The 14,814-nt window shown below is 39.7% G+C and overlaps 1 protein-coding gene across 2 annotated transcripts in view; it reads left to right on the forward strand.

The window, feature by feature from the left end:
* Positions 1-12,962, forward strand: part of Fgf5 (fibroblast growth factor 5) — a 20,536-nt gene extending 7,574 nt beyond the window's left edge. The window contains exons 2-3 of one of the 2 annotated variants that reach the window (XM_051170765.1): positions 782-885; positions 12,410-12,962. In XM_051170765.1, coding sequence (XP_051026722.1) covers positions 782-885; positions 12,410-12,757 — 452 coding nt within the window. In that variant the 3' untranslated portion in view covers positions 12,758-12,962. The remainder of the gene's footprint in view (positions 1-781; positions 886-12,409) is intronic. The other variant, XM_051170766.1, reaches the window with a different exon arrangement.
* Positions 12,963-14,814: the final 1,852 nt, after the last annotated feature.

Genomic DNA, 14,814 nt, shown 5'->3' on the forward strand with positions numbered 1-14,814 from the left:
AACTATATTACTCATTTCTGTATTTTTAACAACTTCATGTGTATAATTAAAAGAATTGTCCTTATTCGTTTGTATAAAGTCTCTTATGACTTTGATGTTAATAACAGGCGTGCTATCTAATCGTGTGCAGAGTACACATCTGATCTTATGAAACCCTGCATGCATTGCAGTGGACAGTGCCTAGACTCAGCACACACAGTTTCTGGAATGATTGTAGGAGATGAAGGCACACTGGCCTAATGTACAGACTGCATAGACATTCACAACATTGCAAATCATTACGTTTTTCTAGGAAACGACTTAAAATTCAATATTTCTCAAAACATAATTCATCAAACAATTCATGGATGCAATGTGATTTACGATGTTTTCAGTATCTTCAGTGTGGTTTTTACGGTTTTAAAGGACTGAGTATGGCATGTATTTACTTAAGTTCTCAAATTATAATGATTTGAAGAGAAGGATTTATTTTATGTAAGATATATTTCAACACCTTTGAAAAGACTCTGTTGTCAAATTTACTAAAAACAATTTCCCATATGCAAGCACGGAATTAACTGAGATTGTAGAATAAAATTTCTGAATCCCAAAATAAGTCAATTCTGAGTGTCCTCTTGGATGCTAGGCACTCTTTAACCTAGCGGATGTCACAAAATGTCATTACATGTTCTTTTGTTTAATCTCAGTAGTAAAGCCCGAGAACAGAGGATGTAGACATTGAATTCTTCACAGTTCTGTGTAGAAGAGTCTGTGTTTTATTTTGGGATTTTTGTCATCCTAGGTATTTTGGAAATATTTGCTGTGTCTCAGGGGATTGTAGGAATACGAGGAGTTTTCAGCAACAAATTTTTAGCGATGTCAAAAAAAGGAAAACTCCATGCAAGTGTAAGTAGAACCACTTTGTGTTTGTTAAAGGTGCTCCAGAGGTAACATTTGCAACAAAGTAAAGTGATTTGTTTTTTTTTTTTTTTCAAAATTAGTAGATAAGATAGACAATTTGCTTAAGGAACTTGATTTTTTTGTTGTTAAAGTTATACGTATGTATAAACCATTGTGTATGTGTCTGTCAGTAATCATTTGAACATTTCACTGTCTTGAAAATAAATAGAACTTTCAAGACTGTAAAGGATAAATGCACTTGGAAGCAGCCTTTGCACACTGGTTGCCATTGCTAGTTTTCTAGAAAGGCTGGGGTGGGTGAGACTCGTCGTCACAACAGCGAGCGAGTCTAGTGCATCAAATAAACTATACATGTTTATTTGGTGGTATGTGTATTTAATAGATAAAGGAGTTCTTATTTGGTTTTGCAGGTTTTTCATGATTTCACATTTGGGTCTAAATAATACCATATATATATATCCATGTAAGAAAAAGACAAAATGGAGACTACACAGCTTCTCACCTCATAGAAAGAAATTGCGCTTGACAAACAAGGGGAGTTTCTGCCTTATATTTTTGTCAAGTCAAATGACACTAATCTACTAATCTTGCACTCCAAAGATTGCTTCAGAGAGCTTACACAGTTTGCGATCAGTTTCAAAGTTATTTGTTTTTTAGCTTTTATTACATCCAGGTTCTGTTTACTTGTGCTAGTATACGTGCATTTAGAGGGTTTTTGTGATATATTTGATTTTTCACACTAATAAATTCAAGAGGCAGTTATTCCTGAAAGTTGGTCCTTTAATTAATAGTAAATGAATAGTTAATTTTTTTGAAATATTCAAAGCATGTAAAAAGCCTAATTTAATAGTGAAGTCGATGGACACTGACTTCTTAGCCTCTTGCTTTAAGAGTCCAGTCAGAATTCCACTCATTGCTATACATAAAACTTTTACAAATTCCTTTTCTTTGCACCTAAATGAGTGGCTTTTGAAGAACAGCATGGGTATTTGGGAGTTAGTGAGACAGGGCATAAGAGGCATTCGGCAGCACTTGGCACCTTGTCAGTGTTCACTAAACAGTGTGCACTGTTACATGCAGTAAACGCCACACAATGAAAATGTAGCAAGCCACTGTAGTCTAAGATTAATGAAAAGCATTTGTTAAACTCTTTAGTCAGTAATTTCAATAATCATAAAAGAAATTTCCTTCATTTCTGCGTTGTTTGTACTCTGGCAAGGACTAACACGGTTTTTTAAGAATGAATGCTATAACTGAATAACTAAAAGTAACATTTCACGTATTTAAAGGGAAAAATTATTTATCACCGTGCAAAAAAGTCAGACACCTCATTTAGTTAAGAGTAATATTTGATCAGTAAAAATCCACATCCAGGTTAGAAAACAAAGAAACCATTTCTTTGACCCACTTTAAGGTAAAACCTTCAAACTCTCAGCATCATAAGGTACAAGACAAGTACAGAGATCACCTCTTACGGGTTCGTTTGTGGGATGAAAAATCTTAACATTAAAAATATTCTCATCCATGCACTAGTGCATATAAAATGGATGAAACTCGGGCCAGAAAGAGGATAATTGCCCCAGAAAGCAAAGTATTATAAATGGATGCCAATTAGAAGGGTCAAACTGAGAGGTTAGGATACATGATTCCTCTGTCAAATGCAAGTAACTAATTTCTAGAAATTTGACCCAAATGTCTAAGGATGACTGGTGGGAATAATGCAGATAACACAAAAACGGCATCTGTTATTCTTTCTCCTCGTGGCAGGCTAAAGTCATTTCATGGAATAACGATTTCTAAACAGTACAAAGCAAGGCTTGCTCTTGTCACTCATTGGGGCTCTTTGATATAAAAGTCTCAAAGTGACTTTGAGCTGAACCATAGATAAAAAAAAATTAAGCCCCACGATGATGTCCAAACCAACATTTTCTTATCTGAGCTTTTATTAGCACTTTTTTCCCCTCTAGATGGAAACCTAATTAAATTATGAAGTGATTTATTTTTAAAGAAGTCGAGTTTAGAAATAACATTAATCATAGCAATTATCGGCTTTATGCCCAGCTGGTTTCTTTCCTGTTTTCACTGTAGTTGAATACATTAAAAACATTCTTATAGCTTTCAGTGTGTTGACTTGACTTGGTTTTGTATTTACAAAGTCATATTATCACCTAAGCCACTTACACACACTTAGTAATGCTTAGTTTGTGAGTGGCTTTATATTAATAATATTGCGGTGGCATTAAAGAGAACATTTCAGCTTCCTCGTCCAAAGTGAAAGTGAACCAGAGGTGTTAAGTATCCAGGTAGCTCTAAGGAAAGTAATCCCCCTACAGTAAATTGCCCATTTGAGTCCACTTCTGCCAATAGAGCTTAACTTTGTCACCAGGCAAGGGTGATGTACTTTCACAGTTCTGTAAAAGACCTTTCCCTTCATATTGTCTCATCAGACATTGAGGCAAGAAAGGAGTCTGAGATGTTTAGTTATTTTCCTAAAGGTTACATAGTTATGTGATTGAAGGAAAACTGTATCCTCTTCAAATTTCTTCTTTAAATATACAAATGCTTTGTAAGTACAAGTTAGTTTAAGAGAAAGCATTGTGTTCAGGAACAAATTACAATGTTTTCATGTGCTTATAGGAATTACATGCCTGGTTTAGTAAGATTCTCACACCATAGGTAAAAGACAACACTGTGGAAGATCATTAAGAGCCATTTATAATACACTATTAACAAGCAAAGAAGAAGGAAATTCTAGACTAGACGAGTAAAGTGGTAAATCAGTTTCTACCTTTCCTCCTTCCCTGGGATTCAGAACATAACTTATTCTGGTCCTACAGAGGAGGGGATGCGTCTGCCACCGAGCTTTACACAGACAACTATGTTGTTATTCTGTGCGATGTTGTGTTGCTTAGGGAACCCCTCTCAAGTCAAACTTCCAAACAGAGAAGAACTGCTTGGTTTCTGTGTAGACAAAGACGGCACAGTAAAGCGGTGGCTCTCTGAAGAGTATGGATGAGGTGATGCAGGTGCTGACCTAATTGTTCTGCTTGTTAATTTCACAATACGAGTTTTACCTGAACATCGAGTGGACAGGTGGCTCTGCAAGCTCTCACGCCATCCCCTCATCTGCATGCACCTCTCCTCAAAATCATTCACACATTCCAAATGCAAAAGATAGCCACATTCCTACTGTGTGAGATTCTCAGCACTCTCGCTTTTTTAAAGAAAAACTTTAATTGAGAATATTTTTTATACAATATAGTCTGATTATGGGATTTACTTCTCTCAACTCTTCTCAGATCTTCCCCACCTCCATATTCACTAAAATCTCTCTCTCTCTCTCTCTCTCTCTCTCTCTCTCTCTCTCTCTCTCTCTCTCTCTCTCTCTCTGTGTGTGTGTGTGTGTGTGTGTGTGTGTGTGTGTGTGTGTGTGTGTGTGTGTGTGATGAGAGAGAAAAAGAGTGTTACGAGCTGCTGAAAGTGTATGGTCTCTTTGTGAACATGTGTCAGGAGTTATGGAGGATGGGGTCAGTAATTGCTCTAGAGAGCCAGCTGGGTTAGGCAGCGTCACTGCTGTAGCTGCTATTCTCTGTCTCAACATTTTCTGGATGGAGGCATTTTCTCCTCCATGTACCCTTCTCTGTCTTTCAGAGACAGATGTTCAGGGTCCTCCTTTAGGTTTGGGGTCCTCGTGGAAAGCCCCCACTTCAGGTTTGGGGTTCTTATGGAAAGGCCCCAGAGGACCTGTTTGGATTTTCCTTCCATGGCTCAGGTGTGAGCATGAATCTCTTTGGGTGTGCACTTAAGCACACAGACCACTCAGAGCCAAATTCCACTCCACACTTCTGTCATTTTACTTAATATTTCTGTTTTTGTTTTGTTTTGGTTTTGCTTTCATAGGTGGAACAAATAGGAAAATTATAGTGACTGCCTGCCGTAGTGGCTATGAACATGAGATAATATGTACAGAACACTTGGTGTAGTGCCTGGAAACTATTATCACTCCCTATTTAAACAACTCTTCCAGAACGTGTCTTCTGGCTGCTGCTTGAAGACATCCAATCTTTCCTTCTGATTTCAAGGTCAAGTAGCTGTGATTCTTCCATCATTTAGAGCAGCTCAGATCCTCCTTGTATTAGCCCTGGCTCCCTGGCACCACACTTACTACACGCACAATAGCCTCTTATCTGCTAGGTTTTCCTTTTGCCAAGGAGTCAATTTTAAAGATTTCCAAGCTCACACTGTCACAGAGGCGGGGATTTCCTGATGTCATAATCATGTAGCTCTTTTGGGGCCCTACAGTCCATTTTAATATTTTGAACCCTAAAAAAATTTTTTTTCCAATTTTGGAAAAGTTGAGTATCCTATGTGCTTCGATCTTTTCATGAAATATGCATGATACCTTGCTACATATTGGGGAAAATGTGTTGGCTTAACTACACAGAGAAAGGCATGTGGTCAAATGGTTATTTTCTTGTCTCAGGATTTTAGAGGATCATGTTTGGAAGGAAAGCTAATTGCAGAGTTTACGAAACAGGCTTGGAATGTGTGCTGATCAGCCCTGAGTGAGGACTAGCATATTCTCCTTTCCTGGGTTCAGAGGGTGCCAGCTGGCTAGCCTAGAAGAAGAGTCCGGACGTCTGGTGCGGAGGGGGGGGGGTGCGGGGAGGAGCCAGCAAGCAGCCCCCGTAGCTCAGTGTGTGTACTAAAAGAGGAAATAGAGAGACTTGAACAATACTTGTCATTACTACTTAGAAAAACGACTCAGTACGGTCGGCCCATTCTTCCAGTCAAGGCCATGGGTTATATGTATGGAAACACCCTTTGGAATAGCTTCTCGCGTGTATGGAAAAAGGAAAGGGCCCATCATTTGGGATCTAGATGAATTTGGGAGCTCCTCCTTTGCAAGTAATTCCTGTATCTGACTTTAATCTTGTTTTCTGTAAGGGACAGCACTTCGTGTTTATCAGTGATGAAAGATGGAAGAGCTTCAGGGGGAGTAAAGCTACACAAAGGGAGAAGATGGTCCCAAAAGAACTATGGCCTCAGTCAGAAGAGGAGGAGGAGAGGGAGGACGGGGAGGACAGGGAGGACAGGGAGGAGGGGGAGGAGGGGGAGGTGAGAGCCACACCCCCAACCTGGTACTTGAAAATGCAGGACTTTAGTTGTGCCGTGTCTTTACTCTTCTGACTTAAGGCCAAATGATAGTATCTTAATTACTGCAGGAGGTAAATAATGTAAGCTAATCACTGGATACGGAGTAGCACACTTTTACAGGGCTATTAAAGGCACCAGAAATAAAACACATATTTTCTACCCCTCTTCTCCATGTATGAGCCTCCCTCGGCACCATCACTACCGTCTAGCACGCAGCTGGTGATTCAAGTCCAAGCTCCCCTCTCACACTGACCGAAATAGAATCTCTAGAGATAAAGTCGGGGGGAGGGGGGAGGGGAGGTGGGGGATAGGTATTTTAAATCCGCTAAATTATTAACTTTTTTAAAAAGTCATATTGATGTCCTTTAAGCTGTTTATTTTTAATCCACTTAAATATTTGTGTAAAATGTACCAACTCTCTGAGGTTACGTAGAGCTAAAATATAAATCTACTATTGGATTGTTGTTGTTGTTGTTTTAGTTAAAGGCAATTCCTGCAAGAGGAGAGATCTCACGGTTGGCACTTGCCAGTGCAGTTTATTTACTAGAATAGTTGCTGTTACCCCCAATGGTAAAATGCTCAGTGTCAAGCAGAAACAATGGCCCGCTGGAGTAGCACAGCAGGGCTACCAGGGACCTCTACATGACTTTTACATGGTGAAGGGTAAAGAGAGGCTTCTTTGGAAAGCACACGTTGCCCTGCATCTGGACACAGCTATGCACATAGTGTATGCTTCTGGAACCTGCTCTGGCGGCAACGCTGGTAGAAGTAGAGGTGGGAAGCCAGCATTACTGAAAGAGATCTGTGTGGCTCAGAATTGTTTAAAGCACCATTTGACCGATATGCGTCTCATTGCAGTGTATAATAACATTTTAATTATTTGGGTTAAGTTAATTGTTCCTTAAATTTATAATTTTAGGAGAAATACGCCGATCAATGAAAATAGTAAAATAAATAATTAGATTAAATGCCTTATAGACCCCACGTGTTATGCACCACCTATCCAAATTCTTTCCAGTTGACACCTCTTTTGGGCACTGCATTTTCATCCATAGTTGTGCATTTTGAGTGTTGGTATTTGCATAGCCCTCGCCTGGAACTAGAGATCCTTGGCTTCAGGTTTCCCAGTGCGGGGATTACAGGTGTGTGGCAAGAACCTTTAAAAAGCACCAAACAGTACAATTACTATTTGTTTATTTAGTTAGTGAGCTAGTTAGCTTTTAAATTAACCTACAAAGTATTAGGTTTCAGTGCTTTCAAATGCAACTTGTTACTCCTTTTCTTTTTCCTTTCTCTCAATCTTCCTGATCCCTTCCTTGCAGTCATCTGTGAATTCCCATAGCCGTAATCTCATAGTCCCATAGTCTCAAATTTGCTCCTACACTCACGTTCTTTAACCCCTCCCCCCTTCCTCCTCTTCTGGTCTCCTTCCTAATTTCATAGTTTGTACCTGCTCCTACCTCTCACACGTATTAGTAACAACACCGCAAGATTCAGGAGAACATGTGATGTTCATCTGTGTGTCACTTACCTCACTTCATATAATACTCTCCACCACATTTTTGAAACTTCAATGATTTCATTAGTCTTTACAGCAGAATAAAATCCCCCTCTGTGCGTACCACATTTTCGCTGTCCGTTCTTCGGTGGACAGTCATCCAGGCTGGGTGCACTTTCTTCCTCTTGTGAATAATGAGCAATAAACATGGTTTCTGTACATGCCCAGCGTGGTATAACTGGGTCCTATGGTAATACCATATACATCTTTACAGTGTCTTCACTAGTTTACAGGCCCATTGGTCATGTATAAAAATGTTCCCCCTTCCTCGGTGCGTACCGTCATCTGCTGAAATTTGATTTCTTGATCTTGCCATGCTGACTGGGATGAAATATAACTCAGAGTAATTTTAATTTGCAGTTTCCCTGATGGCTGGTTGATGCTGAGTGCTTTATAAAAATACATATTGGTCATTTGTGTTTCTTTTTTGGAGACTTGCCTGTTCATACCCACTTCTCAACTGGCCGTTTTGTTTTCTTGGTGTTTGATTCTTACAGTTCTCTGTGTGCTCTAGAAACCAGCTCTGTCTGCACCAGAGCTAAAGACTTTCTCCCATCCTGTGGGCTCTCTGATAGTTTTCTCTGTGTATACAAACCTTCCGATATCATATGATTCCACTCATTGATTCTTGGGGTCTGCCCTGTGCTGCTGGAGTCGCGGTCAGAAAGTTCTTGCTAGGAGCTATAACCTGAAATACGTTCCCTATCGTTTTCCTCTGGTAGTTTCAGCACTTTGCGCTTTCAAGTTGAGCTCTTTGCCCCACTTCACATTGTTTCTGCACACCATGAGATACGTGTTTCTAATTTAAGTCTTCTGCAGGGAGAGGTCAGTTTTTCCAGTACTGTTTGTTGAATGGGTTTTCTTGATCCCTCTGTCAACAATTAGGTAGCCATAGCTAATAGCACAATATCTGACAAAAAAAAATCTTGCTTTCATTATTGGGGTGTCCCCTCCTTTGTATAGTGATTTAAATATTCAAGTAAACATATTGTTTAAGTTTTCCTTGTTTTGGTAAGAATAGTAAACTACAATAGATTAGTTGATTTGAATATTTCACTTTCATGCTCAACTCAGGGCCTCTTGACTGTAACTTGCTTTGGTATGATAAGGAGGAGATTAAAGAGAAAAACACAGAAAATTTACTTCGTTAAGGAAGATCGGAAGGGCTTATGTGCCTTTATAGATTTTCTCTGTAGAAGCAGCAAATAGCATTAGCCACACAGTCAGCAACAGCTATCTATCAAATCACTTAAAAGGTGTATTTGAAACAAAGATAGGGATAAATTTGTCTTTTATTTATGTATTTATTTATTCATTTGTTTGTTCATACACAGTCTTATTGAACTTTTGGCCATTCTTTTGCCTTGGCCTCCTGGTGCTGAGGTTACAGGCATGTGTCACCCTGTTCAGCAAAGACAGAGATCTGAGATTTGTTACTCTAGTGACAGACAGTGGTTGGACACTGAAGTTATGCATCTCGATTTCAATGGCTTATTTATCATTTGATTTGCCAGTCCATATCATACCTTCGATAAACGAAAGCATGTATGCCAACTTCACTTTCCCCCCCTCAAGGGAAATAATGCATGCCCATCAGTTAAAAACTATAGACTTTATTAGAAAACGTCCTTTAATTTAAAGGAGATTGTAATATGAGAATAAAAATTACCATAGAATCACTCGGTCATAACTAGAATGCCTTCATCAATCCCTTCCTCTCAGGGCTCAAGGAACTATGCAGAAGAGGGGACAGAAAGACTGTTAGAACCAGAGATGCTCGATCGCAGCCAGAAACCAGTGTCTCCCAGACACAATAGGACTGATGTACACATGAACTAAGCATAGGTTCAGACCTGACAGGGCCCAGCACTGAGAGAAAGACATGGGCTCCTATCCCTCACCAATAAACTCTCTACAACTGACAGTTCACTTGCAAAAAAGAGTTAGTTTTCTCCAGTGGAGCCTCATTGGTGTACAAACCACATTGAAGGCAGGCCCCATGCCCAGCAGTAGATACCAACACAAAATGAACTCAAGGGCACAGATGTAGATTTTATTTTTGTCTCATATTGCTTCGTTTGGCTTTTGATTTTGTGCTTTTATGGGTTTAGATTGTCTGTCCATCTCCCACCCAAAACAAAACAAAACAAAACACCTTGACATGTCTGTGTGTGCCTTTGTTGTATGACAACGTTGAAAAATAAAGAGGGTTTTATTGTTTGAGATGCTAAAGATTAAACCCAGCTCCTCATACAGGCCAAGAGTCTGATGCTGATGCACCTGCAGCTCTGGCCTGTTATTCTTTCTAATGAAATCAAAAAACACTCATCCTTTTATGGAGCCACAAGCAGCTAAGATGGTCAACACTTTTATTTTAAACTGCACTGGAAGCCAGATGTAGTGGCTCATGTCTTTAATCCCAGCCTTTGGGAGGTAGATCTCCATGACTTCAAGGCAGCCTGGTCCATATAGTGAGTTTCAAGACAGCAAGGGCCATGTAGAGAGACCCTGTCTCAAAAGAGCATAAAATAAAAATCAAAACCAAAAACGAAACAATCAACCAAGAACAACAAAACTGTTAGGAGACGGAACCTGTTTGACTTCTATGATTTTGAGGCCAGACAGGTCTGCATAGAGAGTTATAGGCCAGCAAGGGTGCATAGTAAGACTCTATCTCACAAAAAGTATTAAAATCCTTACTAAGTTTATTTATATAAGAGGGAAAGCCTTTTAAATAGCGATAGAAAAAATTAAACTGGGTTTGTAAAATAAAAGTCTCTGATAAAAACTGGGAGCAAATAATGTAGAACATTTATAAAGGTCATCACAGCACGCTTGTTGCAGACTCAGTCTAGCAGTTTGGGAGTTAAAAGACGAGGAGAGGTAATATCACGCATAGGGGTAGTTCTGTAACATATCTGCTTCCATCCCAGCAGACCCAATGCGGAGTTCTACTAGTACTGTGGGAAAATGGCAGGCGGCAGATCTCTGTGAGTTCTAGGCCAGCCTGGTCTACAGAGCTGGTTCCAGGACAGCCAGGGGCTACACAGAGTTATCCTGTCTCAAACCGCTCCCCTCACCCAAAAAACAAAAGTGAACATGGGAGTATCTGTTATACATAAACAAATATGTTGGAAATACTCTGCTATCGGCTGTGTCTTCCAATTTGCGGAATTTTAAAAAATTGTTTATGGAGGTGTCAATAGTTGATTCCTGTAGATTTCCTTGCAAGGTCCAGACTTTCAGATTTCAGTGCGCGATCTGCATTACAGAGAGAAGGTTGGTATTATTAGAAAAAGGCGAGGAGCAGAATGTTTCCTACACAGAAGCATACCGTAGTGGGAGGTGGGGGGGAACCACCAGTTACTCTCAAACCCAGCAGCTCTGTGCAAAAGGGACTCTCTGAACTTGTGAATCCTGGTAGACTGAACCAGTACAGGAACTCATAAGCCATTCATGGTTTGGGGCTCTTTTATGTTTGATGGGAAGGCTAGATCTTCACCCTAGGAAATGTGTTGCTTCTCACGGTAGTCACATAGGCAGGGCTTCTGCATAGGCGCTGAAGGGTAAGAGCTCAGTCGGCAATACCAAGGGTAGGAACACTGATGCACACCTGTGCAGCCCCTCCATCATATTCCGCCCCCACCCCACCCCAGATTTCTCAGTTTAGCTAACAATCTCTTTGTGGTCCCATCCCTTGTCCTTTTCACTATATATCCGCCCTCCCCCCCCACCCCCCGCCCCGTCATACTGCATTGTTTACACATGTTCACTGTGTCTAAACACATATTCAAGTTCCCTGGAGTTTATTCCTCACTCACATACCTCCTCACCGTCCTTATGTGACACAGCCAGCATGTTGGCTTTCATGGGGTTTTCCTGAGCTCTTGCCTACCACCTCCACTGACGTTATTGTACACCATGCACGCTGAGGCCACATTTCCTCTTATAAGCTGCACGTTGATAGACCTCAGCCCTTCAAGCTTTCTGTGCATTTCGAAGGTAGCTTGACTGTGGGGGTGTATGAGACGCAGGTGAAATGTTGGTAATGACGCCAATGACTTTTTTTCTTCCTGGCATCAGATGTACTTTCTTGAAGCACATATGTGAAGGTGTATTTTTTTTCCTAAAGAACTCTAACATATGCAATATTAGTAGAGCCATATGCCACCTCTCTCTTGGCATCAAGACTCAGACTGATAACACTGAAAATATATGTCTGTTTCAAAAGAATCATGTGACTGTTCTAACTACGTCCCTGGTGGGAGCGTGGCCCTCTGCAAACACAAATGTATGTTTTATTGGGCAACTGTTTCTTAGTAATATTGTTCTTTTTTTTTTTTTTTGATAACTTAGAAGGAAAAATCTTATGTTAAATTATAGACATAATTTTCAAAGTATTTTAAAAAGAGGAACAGTATTTATAGGTGTCAAAGTGAGAGTTCATAATGCTTAAATTCAGTATTTCCAAGTATTTGTGTAAACGATGACAGTAATCACCTAAACATAATGAATAAAAAATAATGTTACAAAGTAGAAATATAGAAACACCCCCCACCAACATATGTGTGTGTACACATTCTCTCTCTCTCTCTCTCTTCTCTCTCTCTCTCTCTCTCTCTCTCTCTCTCTCTCTCTCTCTCTCTCTCACTTTAAAAGAAACATATATCTTTATAAAAGGGAATAGAATAGGAGGGGCCTAGATTCATTTAATTTTTGGGTTTTCGAAAAGTCATATCTACTGTATGCTGAAATATTGTCACAGCTTAAATTTCCTCTTTTTCCTCCCTCTAGGCCAAATTTACAGATGACTGTAAGTTCAGGGAGAGATTTCAAGAAAACAGCTACAACACCTATGCGTCAGCAATCCACAGAACTGAAAAGACAGGGCGGGAGTGGTATGTGGCCCTGAACAAAAGAGGGAAAGCCAAGCGAGGCTGCAGTCCACGGGTCAAACCCCAGCATGTCTCCACCCATTTCCTGCCTAGGTTCAAGCAGTCAGAGCAACCCGAACTTTCCTTCACGGTCACTGTTCCAGAGAAGAAAAAGCCACCCAACCCCGTGAAACCAAAGGTCCCCCTGTCACCACCTCGCAGAAGTACCCGTCCAGTTAAGTACAGACTGAAGTTTCGCTTTGGATGATGCTCACCTGGGCCTTGGAAAACCACTCCTCCACCTCAGGACGGTTTGCAGGCGTCATCGGAGCCCTGAAGGAAACTTTGGGACACTGTGTCCCTCCACTATGCTTACACGTGTGGAAGTCAGGTTATTGGCTTCACTTTGACTGGAACAAAACTGCTTTTAAGAAATGTTAAATAGAAACAGAAGTGGGATTCTCTGTAGCGATCCATGGTCTTCGATTCATTAAGGTATAAAGGTTTCGTGATGAACCGATGTTTAGCATTCTGCATTGTTAGAATGTTCGGTGGCCTGGACTATGTATTTTTCTGATTTTTTTACAGATCAACCTGAAAGAACATACATGATACATTTTTATTTTTGTTTTCCAAAGAATATTTTGATGCAGATAAAATATTTTATAAACTTTTTTTAAGGTACCTCTACATTGAACATATTTTCTTACTTCTATTATTTTAATTAACGTGCCACAAGCAGTCAGTTTATTGCTGTTGATGGTTTATAAACATTTTGATAGCCTGTCTGGTAGCATGTGGATCTCCTTTGCATTTTTTTCTCCTCACCGCATTGTTTACTTTGTTTTAGCCATACCTCAAGTCATGTGAATTTAGTTCTACATTTTAAGATGTTTAAATGTGCCTCCACAGGCCCAAAGGCTCAGCTTGGAGGTGTGTACTGTGTATGAAGTCATGGCATTATGTGGGCTCCTACCACGTTAGTGGCTGACCTCTCACGATTAGAAGGAGAAAAATATGTGGACATTGTGATGGATTTAAAGGTTGGATGTAAAGAAAAGGATGGAGGCAAAAGTCCACCAAGTGTGCAGCATCGATGGAGAACTGACTCCGTTGTCTCTTCTGATTCCTGTTTATCTAGCCCTGCCCTCATTCAAGAACAGGAATGAAGGAATACGTTTTACTCTGTCCATCAAACCTACAGTATGAAATGAGCTCTCGCTCTTAAAAATATTTCTATGATTCTCTGTTATCCTTACTGTATGGACCCACAGGGAGCAACTAATCAGGGTATGGTGTGTGTGTGTGTGTGTGTGTGTGTGTGTGTGTGTGTAACTGAAAGAGATTAATCTCTAATTGGGTTTTCATGTCAAATACCCTTTGAGCTTTCTATCCTAAAGGCAACGACTGCAGTGAGTCCACTATGCTATAAGAAGACCTGATGCATCTAGAAACGTCTGGCCTTGTGACGCAGGAGCTTAATTTAGGAATGGATAAGTTGGAAATGACACTTCGTTCTCAACCCAAGTACCAAATACTGAAAGGAAATAACAGAAGGCTTAACTTACAAAGAGTTACAGAATTTATTTTCTTGGGTAATGATTTTAATGGAGATCTATGAATACAAGTGTTCGTCTTATAGTCATAAATGCTGCAATAAAAAGGTGTAGATGACCATTAGATGTGTGTCTTTCATAGAGCAAAAAAACCTTCGCATGCTGTCTGTGCTTCATACTCTGGTATATTTGAAGAATACCAAAACTTTTTACTTAAAGTATGGCTTGCTTTGGTGCAGAAACACAGAGCTAAGACACATCAAATTTTAACTGAGAGCCACCCACCCAGGTTGCATTCTTTTAATGGGAACAAAATGTTGGTATATGTTATGGATAATATACCCAGAATTAAAATATCATGCATTCAGTCCATAGATTTGTTACAAAGTCAGTCATCTAACTAAATATCACACTTAATACATAAAGTGCTGAATTGCTACAAGCTTTAATTAGCACATACTTTGAATATGCCTGATGTAAATAAGACCATGATGTTTTGCACAAGACAGGTTAGATCAAACTCCTATATAAGGGCCACATGACCCATATCTACATAGGATAATGTTACAAATCCTCTTCTAATTTATTTAAATGTTGTGTTAAAAAATGTGAAATATGTATTAAGTTATTAGACTACACAAAGAAACAAATTAGTAGGCCTGTTAATAAATGTGCAAGAGACAGATGACTATTAACAAATTGGTGCTTATATCTATTGTTTTTAAATTACCAGTATTATTATGCCTACCACTTTGGGTGCCACTTGTTG

This window comes from Acomys russatus, chromosome 28 (assembly GCF_903995435.1).
Source record: "Acomys russatus chromosome 28, mAcoRus1.1, whole genome shotgun sequence".
In the NCBI taxonomy this organism is placed as follows: domain Eukaryota; kingdom Metazoa; phylum Chordata; class Mammalia; order Rodentia; family Muridae; genus Acomys; species Acomys russatus.